This window comes from Sciurus vulgaris (assembly GCF_902686455.1).
Source record: "Sciurus vulgaris genome assembly, chromosome: 18".
Taxonomy (NCBI): Eukaryota; Metazoa; Chordata; class Mammalia; order Rodentia; family Sciuridae; genus Sciurus; species Sciurus vulgaris.
The window spans coordinates 35,056,638-35,074,362 of NC_136479.1; the positions used below are offsets into that span (position 1 = coordinate 35,056,638).

The following is a 17,725-nucleotide window of genomic DNA, read 5'->3' on the forward strand; positions in this document are numbered from 1 at the left end:
TCCTAGCCAGGGCTTGGCCTGGGGCGGGCCGAGGGCTCGCGGCAGGGAGGGCTGGCGGCGCGGACATGGGGGGCAGCGCCCGGAACCCGGGAGTCCTGGAAGGGGTGGACGCCCCCGGCCAGGTAGGACCCAGGACGCTGCCCAGGGCTTCTGGGGGGCCTGGGGCTCTGAGGGCTGCCTCTCTCACTCTCCCAGTCGCCCTACCAGCGCCTAAGTCAGAGGATGCTGGACATCACCGGGGACCGGGGCGTGCTGAAGGATGTCATCCGAGAGGGCACCGGAGATCTGGTGACGCCTGACGCCTCGGTGCTGGGTACGGCGCTAGGTGTGGCGCGCGGCCGCCCTTCGTTCTCCCAGGACTATGTAACGCACTTCCTTTGGGTGAAGGAGGCCACATTTGAAAAAGAAAAACAATTTTTTTTTTTTCGGGGGGGGGGGGGTCTGGTGCTTTGAGTTCCGCGTTTTTGAGAGGAACATGAAGGATGCTATTTGCCCTTTGCGTGATGCTGCGGTGGACGCTGAGCGCTCCAAGGCACAGGAGTGGAGCTCTTGAACCTCAGCGCCCTGGAGCCGCACCCCAAATACCGAGAGTCATTCCTGTGGCTCAGGGTGTCGCAGGTGGAGCTCACGCAGGCCTGTTTCCGTGCGGTGACTGCAGGCGAGGGGAGGGTGTCTTGCGTGTGTTTTCCTCACTACTCTCTTGTGTCTTAGTGAAATATTCGGGATATTTGGAGCACATGGACAAGCCCTTCGATTCTAATTGTTTTAGGAAGACTCCTCGGCTAATGAAACTTGGAGAAGGTAAATTCAGGCTGGGAGCTGGAGAAGGTGGGACAAGCACAGGTCTTAGAGTTGGTTTCTCTGAGGCTAGGTCTTAGTGAACCAGCCATGTTCTCGCTCGTGTTTCTCCAAAAAGACCTACATATTTGGGGGGCGGCTTACCTGGTGAGATTATCTTTGAAGCCTAACTTACCTATCAGGTATTTGTCCTTGTTCATTCGCTAAGTAAACGTTTATCGGATGCTTGCTTCCCACCATGCACAGTTTTAAAATAGAGCTTGTACTCAGATAATTAGGACATTACTGCCATTAAGAACTTCACCGTGGTGGAGATTGATCTGCATTAAGATGACTAACTGGTAGACCTGGCAGAGGGTCTGGGAGGTGTGGGCAGTGTGAAGGGTGTGCTTGAGGAAGCGTGAGTAGTTCCAGCTGGGCTTCATGGAAGAGGGCATTCGAATGCGCTCTTAAGTTTGAGTAAGATTGGGGAAGAAGCTGAACATGGGGTGAGGAGGAAGACATTGCAGGTAGAAGGAATCACATGGTCCGAATGCTGCTCAGTGAGGAGAAGCTGAAGTTTGGGAATGGGAGGGGCATGGGAAGCAAGGCTGACCAGTAGCTGGGACCAGAACGCAGAAGGCTTGGGATATGGACTCGGAAGCAGGAAAAAACTGATGGCATTGAACAGGTTGATGGGCAAGCTTCACCTGAGATCTCTGTCCCTTCTTTCAGATATTACACTCTGGGGCATGGAGCTGGGTCTTCTGAGCATGCGGAGAGGGGAGCTGGCCAGGTTTCTGTTCAAACCAACCTATGCCTATGGAACGCTGGGCTGTCCTCCCCTGATCCCCCCAAACACCACTGTCCTGTTCGAGATCGAGCTGCTTGACTTCCTTGACTCTGCTGAGTCAGACAAGTTTTGTGCCCTCTCAGCTGTAAGTTCCTGAGCGCAGGTGTCAGCACTTCCTGGAGGGAAGCTGGAGTTTGTGGATGGGTGATCCTCGTAGATATCCTGCCCTCCGTGGTGACGGGAGGCCCAGGCTCCTTGCAGGCTTCCTACGTGCTGGTGGTGGAAGAGTATTTCCACCTCCTAGTCTTTCTGTCTGAGCCAAGGTGGGTTAGTCATGGATTAGCAACTTGAGCTGATCACTCAGTCACCCTTTGCCTAGTTCTCTCTACAAGACAGTGAGTGTATGTCTCAGCACTGTTTGGTTTCCAGCAAGTGAGGCATTGGTAGCTTATAACTAAGGTGACCATAATTTATGTCCAGTTTTGGCCTCTGGAGAGGGAAAGGCACTGTTAACTGGATAGGATGCCCAGGACATCAGTTGTGAACTGAGATGAGTGGTCACTGTCCTCGTAACTTAAGTCTTGATTTTATCCTGTAACCTTTCGTTTACCCATCCCATAGATGCAGGGCGTAAGTCCCATCAGCCGTCACCTGCACTCTTTTCCATGTGACACACCGCGTACATGCCCATGGCTGTCCTTCCCAGGTTTTGTTTCTGTATGACGTGGTGTCTCCCTAGTTAGATGTCAGAGCTCCAGGGAGACTCGCACCTTGTCTCAGCTTCCACAGAATAGAGGCTCCTGGAGACACCTGGGACTCACCTGGGGTACTGATTTAGGATCGCTGGGTGGGGCAGGAGAAAAGAGGCCCTGCAGGTGGTCTTGTTTGTCTGTGTGGTGCTGGGGATTGGACTCGGGGGCTCTACTGCCCAGCCACATCACGGCCCCTTTTACTTTTTACTTAGAGACAGAGTCTCGGTAAGTTGCCAAGACTGGCTTTGAACTTGTCCATATCCTGCCCCAGCCTCTTAAATCACTGGAATTACAGGCATATGCCACCACTCCCGGCTTCCGTGGGTGATTCTGACCCTTGGCGTCATGACCACAAAGACCATCAGGGCTCTGAACAAACCAGGACCTGGCAAAGCTTATTGGATAAATGCAGGTTGGGAGACCCGAGTTCTGTGCATAGTGAGCACCGTCCGTTTTTAAGGCTGTGGATGCTGCTGCCTCAGGAGCGTCTCAAGAGGGCTGCCGCTGTAGACGTCCCTCTGGCCCTAGCCTGGAAAATAGGGCCAGTTGTGATAGCAACCTTTCATAGCCTCTGTTGGGACTCAGACGACCTCTGTACACATGAGGGAGTAAACGAAGTTCATGGTCTGTGGACTCATCTGCAGCGCTGCTTTCATTGTAGCGTTGTGGTTTCTGACATCCTGACTGGGGATTCTTATCTTTGGTCCTCAGGAGCAACAAGACCAATTTCCCCTTCAGAAGGTCCTCAAAGTGGCAACAACTGAAAGGGAGTTTGGCAATTACCTTTTCCGCCAGAATCGCTTCTATGATGCCAAAGTGAGGTATAAGCGGGTAAGGATGCTTTGAAAGTTAAGTGTAGATCTTGAAAACTTCCGTGCTTAAAAAACATAAACTTTGTGTCTTTCCCTACCTTTGTGGGTAGCTCTAAAGAAAGTTATTGTTAAAAATCCTTGTGCCAACGGTAATGACTGGGAGGCATGGTGATGTTACGTATTTTGATCTCCCTGCTGGCACGTGGGTGTCATTAGGTCATGCGTGTATTCTTTATTTAGAAGTTGAAAAAATCCCATTCCCACTAAAAGTCAATTTTTAAAAATCTCCTTGTTATGTGAAGAGAGAGTCTACAGATTGGGAGAAAATCTTTACCACGTGCACCTCAGATAAAGCATTAATCTCTAGGATATATAAAGAACTCAAAAAAGTTGAATACCAAAAAAGCAAATTACCCAATCAATAAATGGACTAAGGAACTAAACAGACACTTCACAGCAGAAATACAGATGATTAACAAATATAAGAAAAAATGTTCAATGTCCTTATCAGTTAGAGAAATGCAGATCAAAACTACTCTTAAGATTTCATCTCACCCCAATCAGAATGGCAGTGATCAAGAATACAGACAACAATAAATAAATGTTGGCAAGGACGTGGATGGAAAAAGTAGACTCATACATTGCTGGTGGGAATGCACAGTGGTGCAACCATTATGGAAAGAGATTTCTCAGAAAACTTGGAATGGAACCACCATTTGATCCAGCTATCCCACTTCTCAGTTTATACCCAAAGGACTTAAAGATCATCCTATTACAGTGATGCAGCCACATCAAAGTTTATAGCAGCTTAATTCACAATAGCTAAACTATGGAACCAACCTAGGTACCCTTCAACAGATGAACAGATAAAAAAATGTCTATATGTGTGTATATGTATATATGATGGAATATTACTGAGCCTTAAAGAAGAATGAAATTATGACATTTGCCAGCAAATGGATGGAACTGGAGAATACCATGCTAAGCAAAATAAGCCAATCCCAAAAAAGCAAAATCCAACGTTTTTCTCTGATATGCAGATGCTGATTCACAGTGGGAGTGAGTAGGGAAGAATGGAGTTGCTTTAGGCGGAGGGGAGGGGGAATGGGGATAGGAGAGAGTAGAGTGAACCAGACATGATTACCGCGTGTACACACATCACTCTACGACCAGTGGGATTCTACATCATGTATAACCAGAAGAATGAGAAATTATACTCCATTATATATGACATATCAAAATGTGTTCTGTCATGTATAACTAAAACAAAAAATTCAAATCTTGCCAGTTTGCAGTCCTCCCCAACCTGTTTTCTGAAGCCCAGTTGCCCTCTGCATTTCATGTCTCTCTGTTGGTGGAGATTGGACTTTCTCTCTGGCTCATTCTGTTCTCCCCCAGCTTCTGATTGTGAGGCTCCCTGCGCAGCTTCCACTGACAGCAGTTTTCTGCTTCCTTTGTAATTCGTTCAACAAATATTAGGAGCACTTTCCATGTGCCACACTCCAGCCTTGAGGCAAACCAGATGTCTCGGCTTCTGACCCTGTCCATTTGCATACTGAGCCTGTGGACAATAACAGAATCCCGAAAAACAGCACTTTGAAAGCTGGAGATTTAATTTTTCCTATAAGAAACTCCCAAGGAGCCCACGAAGGCTGTAGCAGCCAGCAGTCTCGGGCGCCCGCGCCTCTTTGTGCTTACCCACCCTTCAGTGTCTTTGTTGTCTTTTTCCTCTCGAGGTGGTCGCTCGGTCTTCAGGTCACGTGGTGCTCTAGGTTGCAAGGGGTGGGGAGTGTGGTGTGTGTATTTACCTTAAGAGTATTCCAGAAGTCTGCCAGGCTTCCCTACTTCCTCACTTCCTGGCCTGACTTGGTGGCACACATCTAGCCACCCAGGAACCCAACTCACAAGTTGAAGGTAAGGCTCAGCGACTTACCAAGACCCTCTCCCAAAATAAACAAGGGCTGGGGATGTAACTCTGTGGCGGAGTGCCCCTGGTTCAACCGCCAGTACTGCAAACATGTACAGTATCTCACTGGCCAGACCCGTGGCGCACAGACCCTCAACTGTGTGGGAAGCTGGGAAGCTGTCAGCAGTGCTGGGCATGGAACCCAGGGCCTCACTCGTGCCAGGGAAACGTTCCCCACTGAACTGTGCCCCTGGCCCACGATGTTTTTTAATTAGCATGTTGTTGCATGGAAGGAATTGGTGTTGGGAGAAGGCAGGAAATGGATATGGAACATCTGCCGTGTTGCGCACGTGAGAGTGTGCCCCAGCAGGGGGAGCACATCACGTGCCGCCTCTTCAGAGCAGGAGGTAGACTCGGAAGGTACAGGCCAGCCTCCTTGCCCACAGCTGCTGTTACTTAAGCCCCTCCTGCAAGCCCACCTACCTCAAGCAGCCCCTCCCCCTTCCCAGTCTGACCCCTGAAGCATCATTGGTGACATCATCTGTTTCCTCCATTCTGCATTGACACATGATCTCATTGCTTTCTGACACGTTAGGGAAATTGAGGCCTTGGTCCTTGCTATGGGTCTCCTATTGATGTGTTATTTTAAAAGCTGTGTTGGTGTTAAAGGTGTGTTTCCTCCTGCTGAGCTGAGTGGGCTACTCTCTGTCCTCTTCTGCAGCATCCCTTCTGGCCACTCATGTCACCTCTTGCTTGCTTGCTTGGTTTTCCATCTCCCTTCACTATCTCTTCCCGAACTTCTCCTGGCTGCCCCTAACTGCAGAGGATCTGACAGCTGTGGAAAGAGGGAGGATGGCTTCTGGGAGGCAGAGGCCTCCTATCCCTAGAGGCTATCCTCGAATGGCCAACCACTGAGACTTGAAAAAAACTCAGGAAGCTGACGGAACCCCAGGGGCTTGGGGCAAGTTGCAGTCCGGCCCGCTGGCAGCTCCGCACTTGACGTGTATCATGTGTCCCCGGGGAACCCTCGGCCTTGCACTCTCTGCCTGGTGTAGATGCCCAGCTACAGTGCTGAGAGTGGGAGTGAGCAGGGAGCAGGTCGGAGGTGTCATGCTGCCATTGACTCTGTCCTGCCCTCAGCTATTGACCAGATCATGTCTGCCCTCTGCTCCATCCTGTTCCTTGGTCAAGAGCGTCTCTGGGAGGCGCTGAGGAGGAAGAGTGAACCCGGACAGCCCCTCTCAGCCAAGGGTGGGCGCAGCCAGGATGACGACTTCAGGCGCTCTGTTCCCAAGCCTGGCACCAGTCTCTCGGGGGTCCTTCAACAAGCATTTGGTGGGGTTTCAGGCAGGGAAAATGTCATCGAAAGGCTCCACTGTCACTCCAGATAAACGGAAAGGGCTGTGTACATCCAGCAGACCACAACTCTCACGTTCACTTCTGGAAGGACAGGACATCTGGGACCGTGGAAGACAACTTGATTATCTTCCCTGATGACTGAGTTCAAGCACATGCCTCAGTGCTCAGCAGGAGGGTCTGCGTGCTCAAGTTCAAGGCTGGGTCCAGGCGGCTCTTGTGGATACAGGAGCCCAAGACCAACCAGGATGAGGAGCACTGCCGGACAGTCAACCAGTACCTGAACAACCCCAATGCCTGGGGCCCGGGGGCGAGTGGGAGTGGGGGCCGCAAGCTGTCGGCGCTGGGAGGTGAGGGCGACCTGCAGAGCCTTCGGGGCCCGAGTCACAGCCAGCTCATGCAGCTCATCAGACCAGCCAGCCTCGGAGGACTGGGTGGCCTTGGGGCTCTGACCGGGCCAGGCCTGGCCAGCTTGCTGGGCAGCCGCGGGGCTCCTTTCAGCAGCTCTTCATCCAGCTCCAGCCAGTCAGCAGCGGTCACCCCATCCTCCTCCACCTCTTCTACCCATGCCCCCCCGGCCCTCTCTGCCCCAGCAGCCGCCTCGGCGACCAGCCCAAGTCCTGCACCCAGCTCAGGTAATGGAACCAGTGCAGCAGCCAGCCCGACCCCATCCATCCAGCTGAGCAACCTCCAGAGCATTCTGGCCACCATGAATGTGCTGGCCAGGCTGGGAGGCAGCCAGCAAGTGGACCTCGCCAACGTGCTGACACCAGAGATCATGGTGCCCATCCTCGCCATTGCCAACGTCCAGCAGCGTCTGCTGCCCTCCTGCCCTCCGGGGAGTCACTGCCCCAGACTGCAGAGGAGATCCAGAGCATACTGACCTCACTCCAGTTCCAACAGGCCCTGGGCACATCCAGTGCCCCTCATGTGCCAGTTCGGCCTTCCCGTCGAGGTCGTGGAGGCCGCCAACAAGGGCGATGTGGAAGCATTTGCCAAAGCCATGCAGAACAACGCCAGACCCAAGCAGAAGGAGGGCGACGTGTCTGGACTGAGGTGGATGTGGCCGCGGGGCTACCTGCTCCTGTGGTGGTGCTCCCACCCACTCATTTCTTCACATTGCCTGATAAAGGTTCTTTCTTTGGGGAAAAAAAAGCCTCTTTGGTTCCACTTCTGACAGACCACCTTATATATATTAATCTTGCGCCCTGCAGCCTTGCTGAGCTCATTTTCTAGCTTTCAGCTTGGGGTGTGAGACCTTTGGGACTCTACACCCAGGAGGCCATTCCTCCTTCCCACTGTCTGCTTTCCCTCTCTGCAGGCCTTGGTGCTTCTCCACCGGCGACTGGCTCCCCCTGAAGAGCAGCACCTGGTGGAGGCAGCCAAGCTTCTTGTTCTCCTTAACCTGTCCTTTGCTTACCTGAAGCTAGACCGACCCGCCATGGCCCTGCGCTATGGAGAGCAGGCTCTGATCATTGATCAAAAGAATGCCAAGGCCCTCTTCAGGTGTGGACAGGTGAGCGTGGGGACAAATGCCTAAGAAAAGGGGCAGCAGTGCTCCACTCAGTCATTGCCCAGAATGCCATTTTTTTCTAATAAGTGTGCTTTGAAAGCTCTGTGCTTTGTGACAGGCTTGCCTCCTCCTGACTGAGTATCAGCAGGCCCGGGATTTTCTAGTGCGAGCCCAGAAGGAACAACCCTTCAACCACGACATTAATAACGAGCTGAAGAAACTGGCCAGGTGAGACTCCTGTCAGCAGGAATGTGACCAGCAGCAGCTTGAGACCTGGCTACCTCTCTGGCCTGTCCACCTGGATAGGACAGACTGGTGACCAGTTGGGAGGCAGCCCCACCTAGAGCTGATTTTCTGAAGTGCTTAGTACCGAACACCAGCATTTCCCAGTGGGAAAGGGGACCAACTGCCAAACTTGATGTCTGATCATTTCTTGCCTTCCTGTTGCCCCACCCTGCAGTTAAATGTCCCCCAGAGACAGGGGACGGTATAATTTTTTCTGCAGTACTGGGGATTGAACTCTGAGTGTGCATAACCAGGGAGCTATATCCCCAGCCCTTTTTATTTTGAGACAGAATCTCAGTACCTCAATGACACTAGCCTCAAACTTGTAATCCTCCTGCCTCAACTTCCCAAGTCACCAGGATTACAGACATGTGACCCTGTGCCCAGCTACCAGTGTAACCCTTAAAAGTGTCCCGTGCTTTAGACTGCGCTACCCACACCATCTGAAACTCACCCACTGTTCTCAACAGATTGTAGCACTCCATGGGATTGGAAACCAGTCTGCCAGGTCTGATTCTCACCTGACTTTTAGCAACAACATTTTCTGATTCTAGAAGTTGTGATTCATTGGAGAAACCTTCAAAAAATATTCTCTTATAAATAGGAGTCACCTAGTAAGAGAGTGCTATTTTTTAGGTATATTCCTGTTCCTCTGGATTGATGAGGTCCTCTTACCCTCAGTCAGTCCAGCTAGTTAAAGCTTTCTTGGCATGGAGTCTGAGGTGTGTGCATCTCATATTTGGATCCAACTGTTATATTTTGGGCCTTTTAAAACCTCCCAGAAATTTACTTCCTGGCGTACACAAGTATCCTTTTGTGTTAGATGTGGAAGTTTTGGGATCTGACCATTCCTTAGCAAGGAAATCTCAAGATGAGTCAGAAGCCCCTGAGTGTGAGGCGTCCCTTGGCAGGACTTGGTCAGATCCCACGCAGAGTGGTTCCAGCCTGCACAGCTGCCGTCTCTTCAAATGATGGCTTTGGGTCTGGAGATTTCCAGACAGCCAGACCTGGGCCTTGACTGTGACCCAGCCCCTCTGGCATCACGCCCACCCACTCCCGGTTAACATCAGGCCTGCTGAGTCTTCAGTTTCAGAACCTGAGCAGAGAACTCCACCACCAGGTGTCACCTCCTGCAGACTCTGTGCTTCTCTCCACAGCTATTACAGGGACTACACCGACAGAGAGAAGGAAATGTGCCACCGGATGTTTGCCCCTTGTGCTGATGGCGCCCCAGTGGGAGAAAACTGAAGGTAATGGAGAGGGTGGGGCAAGGTCTACCCCTGAGGCCCCAGGGAGTGGTGGCCGTGCACACCTGGGGTGGCAGGGGAGGAGGAAAGGTCCTGTGGCAGCCGAGGACAGAGGGCAAGATGGCCGTGGTGAGCCTTCTCGCAGAGAAGGTCACCCTGGGAAGTTTAGTAAGACGTGAATGTTAAATCTGTAGGTTCATATGTGAGACCTGAAGCTTTAACACTTTCAAAAACTTTTTTTTTGGTACCGGGGATTTGACTTGAGGCACTCAACCACTGAGCCACATCCCCAGCCCTATTTTGTATGTTATTTAGAGACAGGGTCTCCCCGAGTTGCTTAGTGCCTCACTTTTGCTGAGACTGGCTTTGAACTTGGGATCCTTCTGCCTCAGCCTCCTGAGCCACTGGGATTAAAAGTGTGCACCTCCACACCTGGCTTAAACATTTTTTTTCCATGTTTTATGTTAAATTCTCATGGAGAAAAATTGTCATTAATGTGACAGTTTAGCTGGGCTTTGAAACAAAGAATCAGGCTTTTCTTTATCTGATTTTTCCTAAGAATTTGAAAATCTCCAGTTTCATTTTGCCTCTGACACATTACTAAAGACGACAGACAAAATCTCGGTGTCAGGGAAGGTAGTGTCTGGCTGTGCCTCTTAAGTTCTGCTGATGAGCAGAATTAGAGATTTTGCTGGAACCAAAAGCAAAATTCCTCCCAGGCTCATAGCTCGTGAGTTAGCAGGCACAGGCCAGGTGTCCCCGTAGGGACATGAGATAGGGGCTGGTCTTCTGGTACTTAAGAAAACTGGTGGAAACAGAATCACCTGCCTTCAACACCTGCTTAGCCGGGCAGATAACTCCCTCTCTCAAGAGAAGTTAAACAAGAAACAACAAGAAAACAGCTGTGGAATGGGCTCCTGGTGATAAATCTAGCCTTTGTTGCTGCCTCTGCCTTTGTACAAAAGCGGCTTGAGAGGAGAGGGCAGAGAAAGGCCTGTTACCCCACACGTTCACTTGTGCTCACTCTGTGAACCACTGCGGTCTACCCTGTCAGATGCCGCTGGCAGCATCAGAGGTAAACATTGCCTTCCTTCTGCCATGCCCTCATGACCCTCGCCTGCAGGTCTCCTGGGATAGAGGCTGCAGGACTGCTTGGCCCCATGAATGTCTGGCAGAGATGGACAGTGGTGGCTGGCTGCCAGATACTGCACTGGGATCCATTAGTAACCATCCTGTCCTTCCAGGGCCCAGCCTTGAGCCAGGTCTTGGGAAACCCACCTGGGCAACAGGCTTCCTCTCCATCGTCTGTATCTGCCACACCCTCTCAGTCTATTAAGAGGTTGAGGCTGGTGGTTTTTAGGTGATTTCTTGGGTATTCCTTTTTGGTGGGGTGGTACCAGGGATTGAACCCAGGGGTGCTTCACCCCTGAGCCACATCCTCAGCCCTTTTTATGTTTTATTTAGAGATAGGGTCTTGCTGAGTTGCTTAGGGCCTGGCTAAGTTGCTGAAGCTGGCTTTGAACTTTCAATCCTCCTGCTTCAGCCTCCCAAGTTGCTGGGATTACAGGTGTGTGCCACTGCGCTCTTGGGCATGCCTAACTGAAGTGTTTTATCTTAGCAACAGAGACCATATTAACATCTAAACGGACGGTTGTCATATACCTGCTGCTGTTATGGTTTTAAGGTATTTCAACTTCTGTCATTGACAAGCTCCCCGTCCCCTTTTCTCTGTCGTACCTGTGGCCTTGTCAGTCATTTGAAAGAGGCTTCATCCTCGATTGGGCCAGCATCTTCTAGATACTAGGTGCCACAGACTCGGGAGGTTCTTTCTGGTGCAATGAGTGTCCTCTCAGGTATGATCTCTGAGCCTCTGAGTACAGGAGGCTGAATCTTTTGAGAACAGAGACCATGTCTTTTTCATCTTTGTATTTTGTAGCCCTGGGAACAGTGCCTGTCACAATTGGTGCTTGTAAGTGGTGGTCGCATCCAGTGTAAGATTGTCAGAATGGTGTGCCCACCTCTTTTCCAACACATCTTCCAGGCTACAGGCTCCCGTGTTAGCTGTCGGGATTCTTGGTATTGCCAGTAACTCTCTAGTGTCAGCCAAAAAGAGGGTTACTGATGGGAACCTGGGAGTAGCTCACACAGCGTGGGCAGGTAGAGACCTGGCAGTGCTGAGGGCCTCGTTCCCACCCACCACAAGGAGGGCCCAGGAGTGCGCCCCACGGCCTTTCCAGCGAGACAGTTCTTCCTCATCCGCGCCCCCTCCTCCTTCTGTACCAGTTTGGAAAGCCCTGTGATGGGACTCTGGCCTGATTTGGGCTAGGTGGAGTCCCAGGAATGGTCACCTTCCCAGCACCAATTTGGGCGGGAGTGACAGTGTGAAACAAGGTGGCACAGGGTGATGGAGGGATGGGCAGATGTCCCTCCAACAAGACCTTCGTCTCACTGGGACCTAACAGTGGTTCATCTGCCAGTTTGTGGGTCAGGAATCTGGCACCTCTGGGTGCTGGAAATGAACAATACAGGAACAGGTGTGTCCATAGTTGGGCCCCATTGTCTTCTTCCTCAGGACTTCAGAGGGCCTGGCAAAGGCACCTCCAGATGGGAGCTGGCTTTGGGATTTTCACAGAGGTAGCATAGAGGTCAGGTATTTCTCAGCCATCGGAAGACCTAGAGGTTTAGAGTAGACCCCCAGTGATTTTTGATAAGCTGTTTAAGAGCTGCTTTTTCTGGGGTTTGCAAAGCACTGGAGGCAGTACTCATGGGTTCATGGTACCATCCGAGGCTCTCCAGTGGACACCGGCTGCCCACATAGCAAGGCGTCCTTCCCCACAGCAGCCTCGATTCTTACCAGGGGCACCAGAGAGCTGCCATCGGAGTCAGAAATGCTTGGAGAGGTGTTTGCTGTTTTTTTCTGTTTCTGTGCCTTTGACCATCTGTGGTTGGGGTCTGTGTGAGTCTTTCCTGTCCTGCGTGCTTGTGCCGAGACCGTCACCACCGTTCCCTGGTGTCTGGAGAAGGCTTGAAGGACGCAAGGTAGCTGTCGCCATCTAAGGGGGCCCATGCAGCAGCAAGAGGAGGTTGATGCTGAGGGTTCCGAAGGTCAGGCCTGTAGGCAGACACAGCAGGAAGGCAGTTGGCCTGCCGGGAGGGTCTGCTAATTGAACAGCCTCCCACAGGTGGCACTGAGTGTCCCCAGCACACAAGTGCTGGACCGCTCTGCTCTGGACTGCCTTTGGAGCACCTCCCCAGGCTCCTCCACTGCTCCCAGGGCCGCTCGCCTCGGGAGTTGGCGCTCCTCTTGGGGTCTGTCTGAACAGAAGTGGTGGGTGAGATCAGATGGCCTTCCAGGTCCTTCCCTCAAACGTGTTGCTGTCGGGTGAACTTTGAAGGTGGAGGGTGGCGGCTCCCATCCTCAGAGTCCTTCAAGTAGCGGTGGAGTGTGCTGGTCAGAGGTGCTCGCTCCCCTGCAGTCCAGCCACTCGGGAGGCTGAGGTGGGGGCACTGCTTGAGCCCAGGGGTTCAAGGCCACCCTGGGCAACCTAGCAAGATCCCGTCTTGAGGGAAAAGTCACACCAGAAAAGGAAATAGCAGAGTCCTGGTTTGAGAGCAGATGGAGGTTTTCTTGCTGCTGGTCGACAAGGCACAGCCGCAGAGGAAGCAGGTCTGAGCAGCGGGAGCGCGTTCCCTCTTGCTTGGCCACTAGTGGTGAAGTCGTCACTGACCCCTTCCACTGTGTCTGAGCGAGCTGGCTCTCTTCAGACACCGTGGGGCTGGATGCTATGGAGCTCACGAGAGGCCCCGTACCGCACCTGCAGTCCTGGCCTGCAGGGATCGGGGTCTGATGGGACAGGACCGTCAGTCGAATCAGGTAACACAGGAGGAGCCCCGTGAGCTGTCGTGCTCGTGGTAGGGAGGCTCTGCTGCGCCAGGCCTGGAGGACGGCCCATCCGAGTGCCGGGGAGAGGTGCTCACCTTCCGAGGCAGGCTGTCATGCCCAGGCTCTGGAAATGGCCTGTGGTAGCTGGTGCAAAGGACTGACGCTCACTTTCTGGTGGGGAGAAAAGCTTTTAGTAGCAGTTGGTTAGCCAAGAGCTAATGGAAGGCAGGAAGCCGAAGTAGGAGCCCTGGGAGGTGCCTCTGCCCTAGAAGTGACGGGGAAGCTCCTGAAGAGCTCAGCCTGGCTTCCGTTCTTTTGGTTTGTCATGTTTTATTTTTCTTCTAGATTGCTTTTTTTAAATTTTTTTTAGTTGTTTGTTGATGGACCTTTATTTATATGTGGTGCTGAGAGTTGAACCCAGGGCCTCACACATGCTAGGCAAGTGCTGTACCACTGAGCCCCAGCCCCTTCTGCTTTGATATCATGACTGTAGGTTCGTTGAGTTTTTCCCCAGTTTATCTTTATTAACTTTGATCAGAATTTTTATGTGTCGTACTTCATATGCCAGGTATTCTTTTACACAATGTGTATGCATCAGTGTTTTAATATAACAGCTCCATCACGTGGAGGAGGATCTCTCTACAGAGGATGAATTACACACGAGGAAGCCTAGTAACTTGCCAAAGTTACACAGCCAGTAAATGACAGAACCCCGAGTCAAACCCTGCCAGTCTGGCCCAGAGCCATCAAGCTAAAAAAAAAAAAAAAAAATCCCATGTAAAAGGGAAGCCAGCTTTGCCTTGTAACCGTCTCTTCTGGGGCGTTTTCCATAGAGCTAAAAATTACGTGCCTATTGCCCTCTTTTGGTTTCTGGGTTTTAGACATGTGTCGGCGACGTCCTGCAGTGCCATCTCCTTCCTCTCCTGCCACTCTTGGATCAGTGTACTGAAAATCACATGTTCATCCTGATGGTTTTGGCTTCATAAGCTAAAGACATGTTCCTGTGCGCTGCTCTGAATGATGAGATTATTACTTTAAAAGAGCTATGAGTTTTTATTTTTCCTACAGTTTTTAATTCCTCCTGCCCCCCCCCCCCCCCCACACACACACTGAATGGTTTGCCTTTATCATGTCCTTGTCTTTTTAACCTGTGGTACCATACCACCTGCGGATCCCTTTCCTCGAAGGGACCTCCTCCTGAGGTGTTCGTATTTGCCTAACGCTGTGCAGACTGTTCTCCAGGCAGAGACCCAGCTGCTGTCCTCCGCTTTTATCTGTTGTGCTGAATCCACTATTTCCTGGATCCCTTTTTAATTTACTTCCTTGTTGTCCCAGCATTTTGGAGCAACTTTGGAAATTGGATGTATAGAAGATAAAGTGGATCTTTGCATATCCAAGAAATTCTTTTTTTTTTTTTTTTTTTCTTTTTTAATACTGGGGATTAAACCCAGGGGTGCTCTACCACTGAGCAACACCCCAACCCTTTTTATTTTTCACTTAGAGACAGGGTCGCCTGAGTTGCTGAGACTGGCCTCCACCTGCCATCTTCCTGCCCTCCTGGGATCCCAGGCGTGCACCACTGCGCAGCCCAACCCGTGATTAAAAACGTACAGCCAAGGCTGCAGAAGTAGCCTGGTGGTAGAGCACTTGCCTCCCATGCACAGGGCACTGGGTGGGATCCCCAGGACTACAAAAAAAAAAAAAAAAAAAAAACCCAAAAAATGTGTATGTGTGTATGCATGTATGCTACGTGTGCGTGTACGCATGGATACAGGTTGCATGTGTGTGGAGAGAGTGCACCCATGAGGACACAGAATAGGCTTGCAGTGGAGGGGACCTGACTCACCCCAGGTTAACAGCCCCACTCCCCAGTCAGGCTGCCCCTCCTGCCAGGAGCGCTCAGGCTCCTTCCCTGCTCCAGGTCCCCCTCCTCACACCCTCCTCCTGCTCCCCACCTGGGCCCTCTCTCTGACACCTCATCGTCAGAGGACAGTCTGTTTCCTGGGTGGTGATTTCTAAGCAGCATGTCTTCCTGTCTGGAATTGTCCCATGTCGTGTCCTCTGGTGGTGCGTGCAGGCCCCCAGTGCACAGCTCCTCTGCTGAGCACCTGGCTCCCAGAGCACCTCGGATCCAGAGGCTCCGGTTGCCCTTTCTAACTGGTTGTCCTCTCTTTGTCCCTCCCTCTTGTCCTGCAGCATCTGTTGGTCAGGGGTGAGACTCTGTGTGGATCCTCTGTTTCCTTGAGTCTTCTAAAGATCTTCCCTCCCCTCGTCCCAGGAATTGTACTTCATCTTCTATATCTTCCCTTTTCATCTCAGCAACCAGTTTTTAGAATCCAGGAGTCCTGTTGGCTTTCCTCTTTGCTGCCATCCCTCTCTGCCTCCTCCTATGGAAACTCTCAAGCTTGTAGCCCAAGAAAGTGATGTCAGCGATGGGCCACACTCAGCTTCCGGCCTCAGCAGCTGTCAGTGACAACTGTGACCCATCCCATCTGTGGCCACTCATTTTCCTCCCATGTAAGAAAACACAAAAATCCCTGCTCTGTGTCTCATGATGGCACTCGGTGCGTCTGGAGCACCCGGCTTCCGACACAGGCGGCTGAGATCCACACCAGTGGCTGTCCTGCAGTGCTCGGCTTGGACTCTCCACTCCTCCTGTCGGGTCTGCAGCTCGTCCTGACTGCTCCTGCCTTAGACTCCAGTCAGTGCTGCCTGTCCCCTTAGATCCTCCCGTGGGCCCAGAGAAGAGCTCCCAGAGCTGCTGACCCCTAGTCCGCGGTCTAGTGTAAAGGGCACTGCAAGGGGCAGAGGAGTGGGCTGCGCTTTCAGGCCCCGGCCACTCCATTCCCAGCCCCTCCCCCTGGCCAGCAGCTCTCTGAAGCCTGTGGTTGGAGGTCTGTAGGTCGTCCTGTGATGGAGTGAATTACTGGCCACTGGTGATCAGCTTAGTCTTCACCCCATCTCACTTCCCTAATCACATGACTGGTTTCCTGGCAACCAGCCCCTAACCTGAGGATCCCCAGCTCCCAGTGGCCTCAGTAGCAGACCAAAGCAAGCCCTTTCATTATCCTGGAGACACCAAGGTTTTTAGGAGCTGTGTATCAGTGGTGGATCCTGGTGTGGTGGTGCGCGCCTGTCATCCCAGCAATTCAGGAGGCTGAAGCAGGAGGATCACAGGTTTGAAGTGAGCCTCAGCCACTTAATCTGTAAGCAACCTAGTGAGACCCTGTCTCAAAAGAAAAAGGACTGGGATGTGGCTCAGTGGTTCAGTGCCCTTGGGTTCAATTCCTAGTAAATAAAAATAGAGACCAATTTTATTTTATTTTATTTATTTATTTTTTTTTTTTGAGTCAGGGTCTTGCTATGTTCCCCAGGTTGGCCTTAAACTAACCTGGGCTCAAGCAGTTCTCCCACTTCAACCTCCCAAGTAGCTGGGACTACAGATGTGCACCAGTATATTTATTTCTTATGTCCCGTTCCTCCCCGAGTCCCTAGCCTTGGGCTGCTTAACAGCAAAACAGGTACAGTTCAAAAGACAGGCCGCTGCCAGGCTCCCATTCAGCCGGTAGTGATTAGGCTGCTCTGTGGTCGAGTCATTTGAAAGCCTCCAGGACAAGGCAGGCTTCCCTCCAGCCTCTTCAGATTCCAGGAGCAGGAGTGGCCTCCAAAAACAGCCTCCCCCTTTCAGACATGTAAGAGGGACGTCTTCTCTGGCTCTGAGCCTCCTTGCAGGTGCTACAGTTTCTTTCACATATAAATTCATTTGCTTTGCTTTACCCTCAGCTCCTTCATACCCAGCGTTGCCACCTTTGAAGGGTCGCCAGGTTCCCCCAGGCGCCAGGCCAGCAGGGGCCCCCCTGCAGCGCTGCTGTTCTGGTCAGTGAGGTTGCGAGGGCGCAGAGCTGCCTTTGCCCCTGGCAGGCTCCTCGATCACTGGTAGCCCTGATTTAGCCGGACAGGGTTGAGACAGCCCAGCCCGTAGGACTCTGGCACTGGACTTGAAGACGACTTCTTGGCACTGACCTCTTGCTTGGGAATCACTGCTGCCAGCTCTGGGAGTTACAGCCCTGGTCCTGTGACCGCCGTCTCTAGTAGGATAGGGCTTGAGGCAATTGGGGAAGAAAGAAAAAGAAATGGTCCCCCTCGGGGTGCTCCCTGTGTGGGGCCACTCGGCCGTCTGTCTTGCTGACCTCAGAGGGCACAGACTCGTAGGTCCAGCACGCCTCCCTATTCCACAGTTCCCCGACACAAGCCAGGCATTGCTGTGGAGTCCAGGCACCTTTCGGCCCTGGGAGCTCTCCCCGGGGCTGCACCCTCGCCTTCCCCGGCAGTCCCCTTGTGGTGGGCCTTCTTTACCCTCCGCCTCTCCCTGTAGTCAGGCCATTGGCCACTGCCCGCCAG

General features: G+C 52.1%; 1 protein-coding gene and 1 pseudogene across 4 annotated transcripts in view; both read left to right on the forward strand.

Moving 5' to 3' along the window:
* FKBP6 (FKBP prolyl isomerase family member 6 (inactive)) overlaps nucleotides 1-17,725 on the forward strand; it is a gene marked incomplete at its 5' end in the record, with an annotated part of 33,382 nt that overhangs the window by 571 nt on the left and 15,086 nt on the right. Inside the window, 8 exons of one of the 3 annotated variants that reach the window (XM_079120069.1) lie at nucleotides 37-122; nucleotides 208-313; nucleotides 712-801; nucleotides 1,513-1,715; nucleotides 3,034-3,153; nucleotides 7,718-7,912; nucleotides 8,028-8,137; nucleotides 9,352-9,444. In XM_079120069.1, coding sequence (XP_078976195.1) covers nucleotides 66-122; nucleotides 208-313; nucleotides 712-801; nucleotides 1,513-1,715; nucleotides 3,034-3,153; nucleotides 7,718-7,912; nucleotides 8,028-8,137; nucleotides 9,352-9,442 — 972 coding nt within the window. In that variant the 3' untranslated portion in view covers nucleotides 9,443-9,444. Of the gene's footprint in view, nucleotides 1-36; nucleotides 123-195; nucleotides 314-711; nucleotides 802-1,512; nucleotides 1,716-3,033; nucleotides 3,154-7,717; nucleotides 7,913-8,027; nucleotides 8,138-9,351; nucleotides 9,445-17,725 lie in introns of those variants that run through there. The other 2 variants (XM_079120067.1, XM_079120068.1) reach the window with 2 other exon arrangements.
* Nucleotides 6,100-7,573, forward strand: LOC306649514 (proteasomal ubiquitin receptor ADRM1-like; annotated as a pseudogene). Its single transcript has one exon. The product of its transcript is annotated as a proteasomal ubiquitin receptor ADRM1-like (transcript).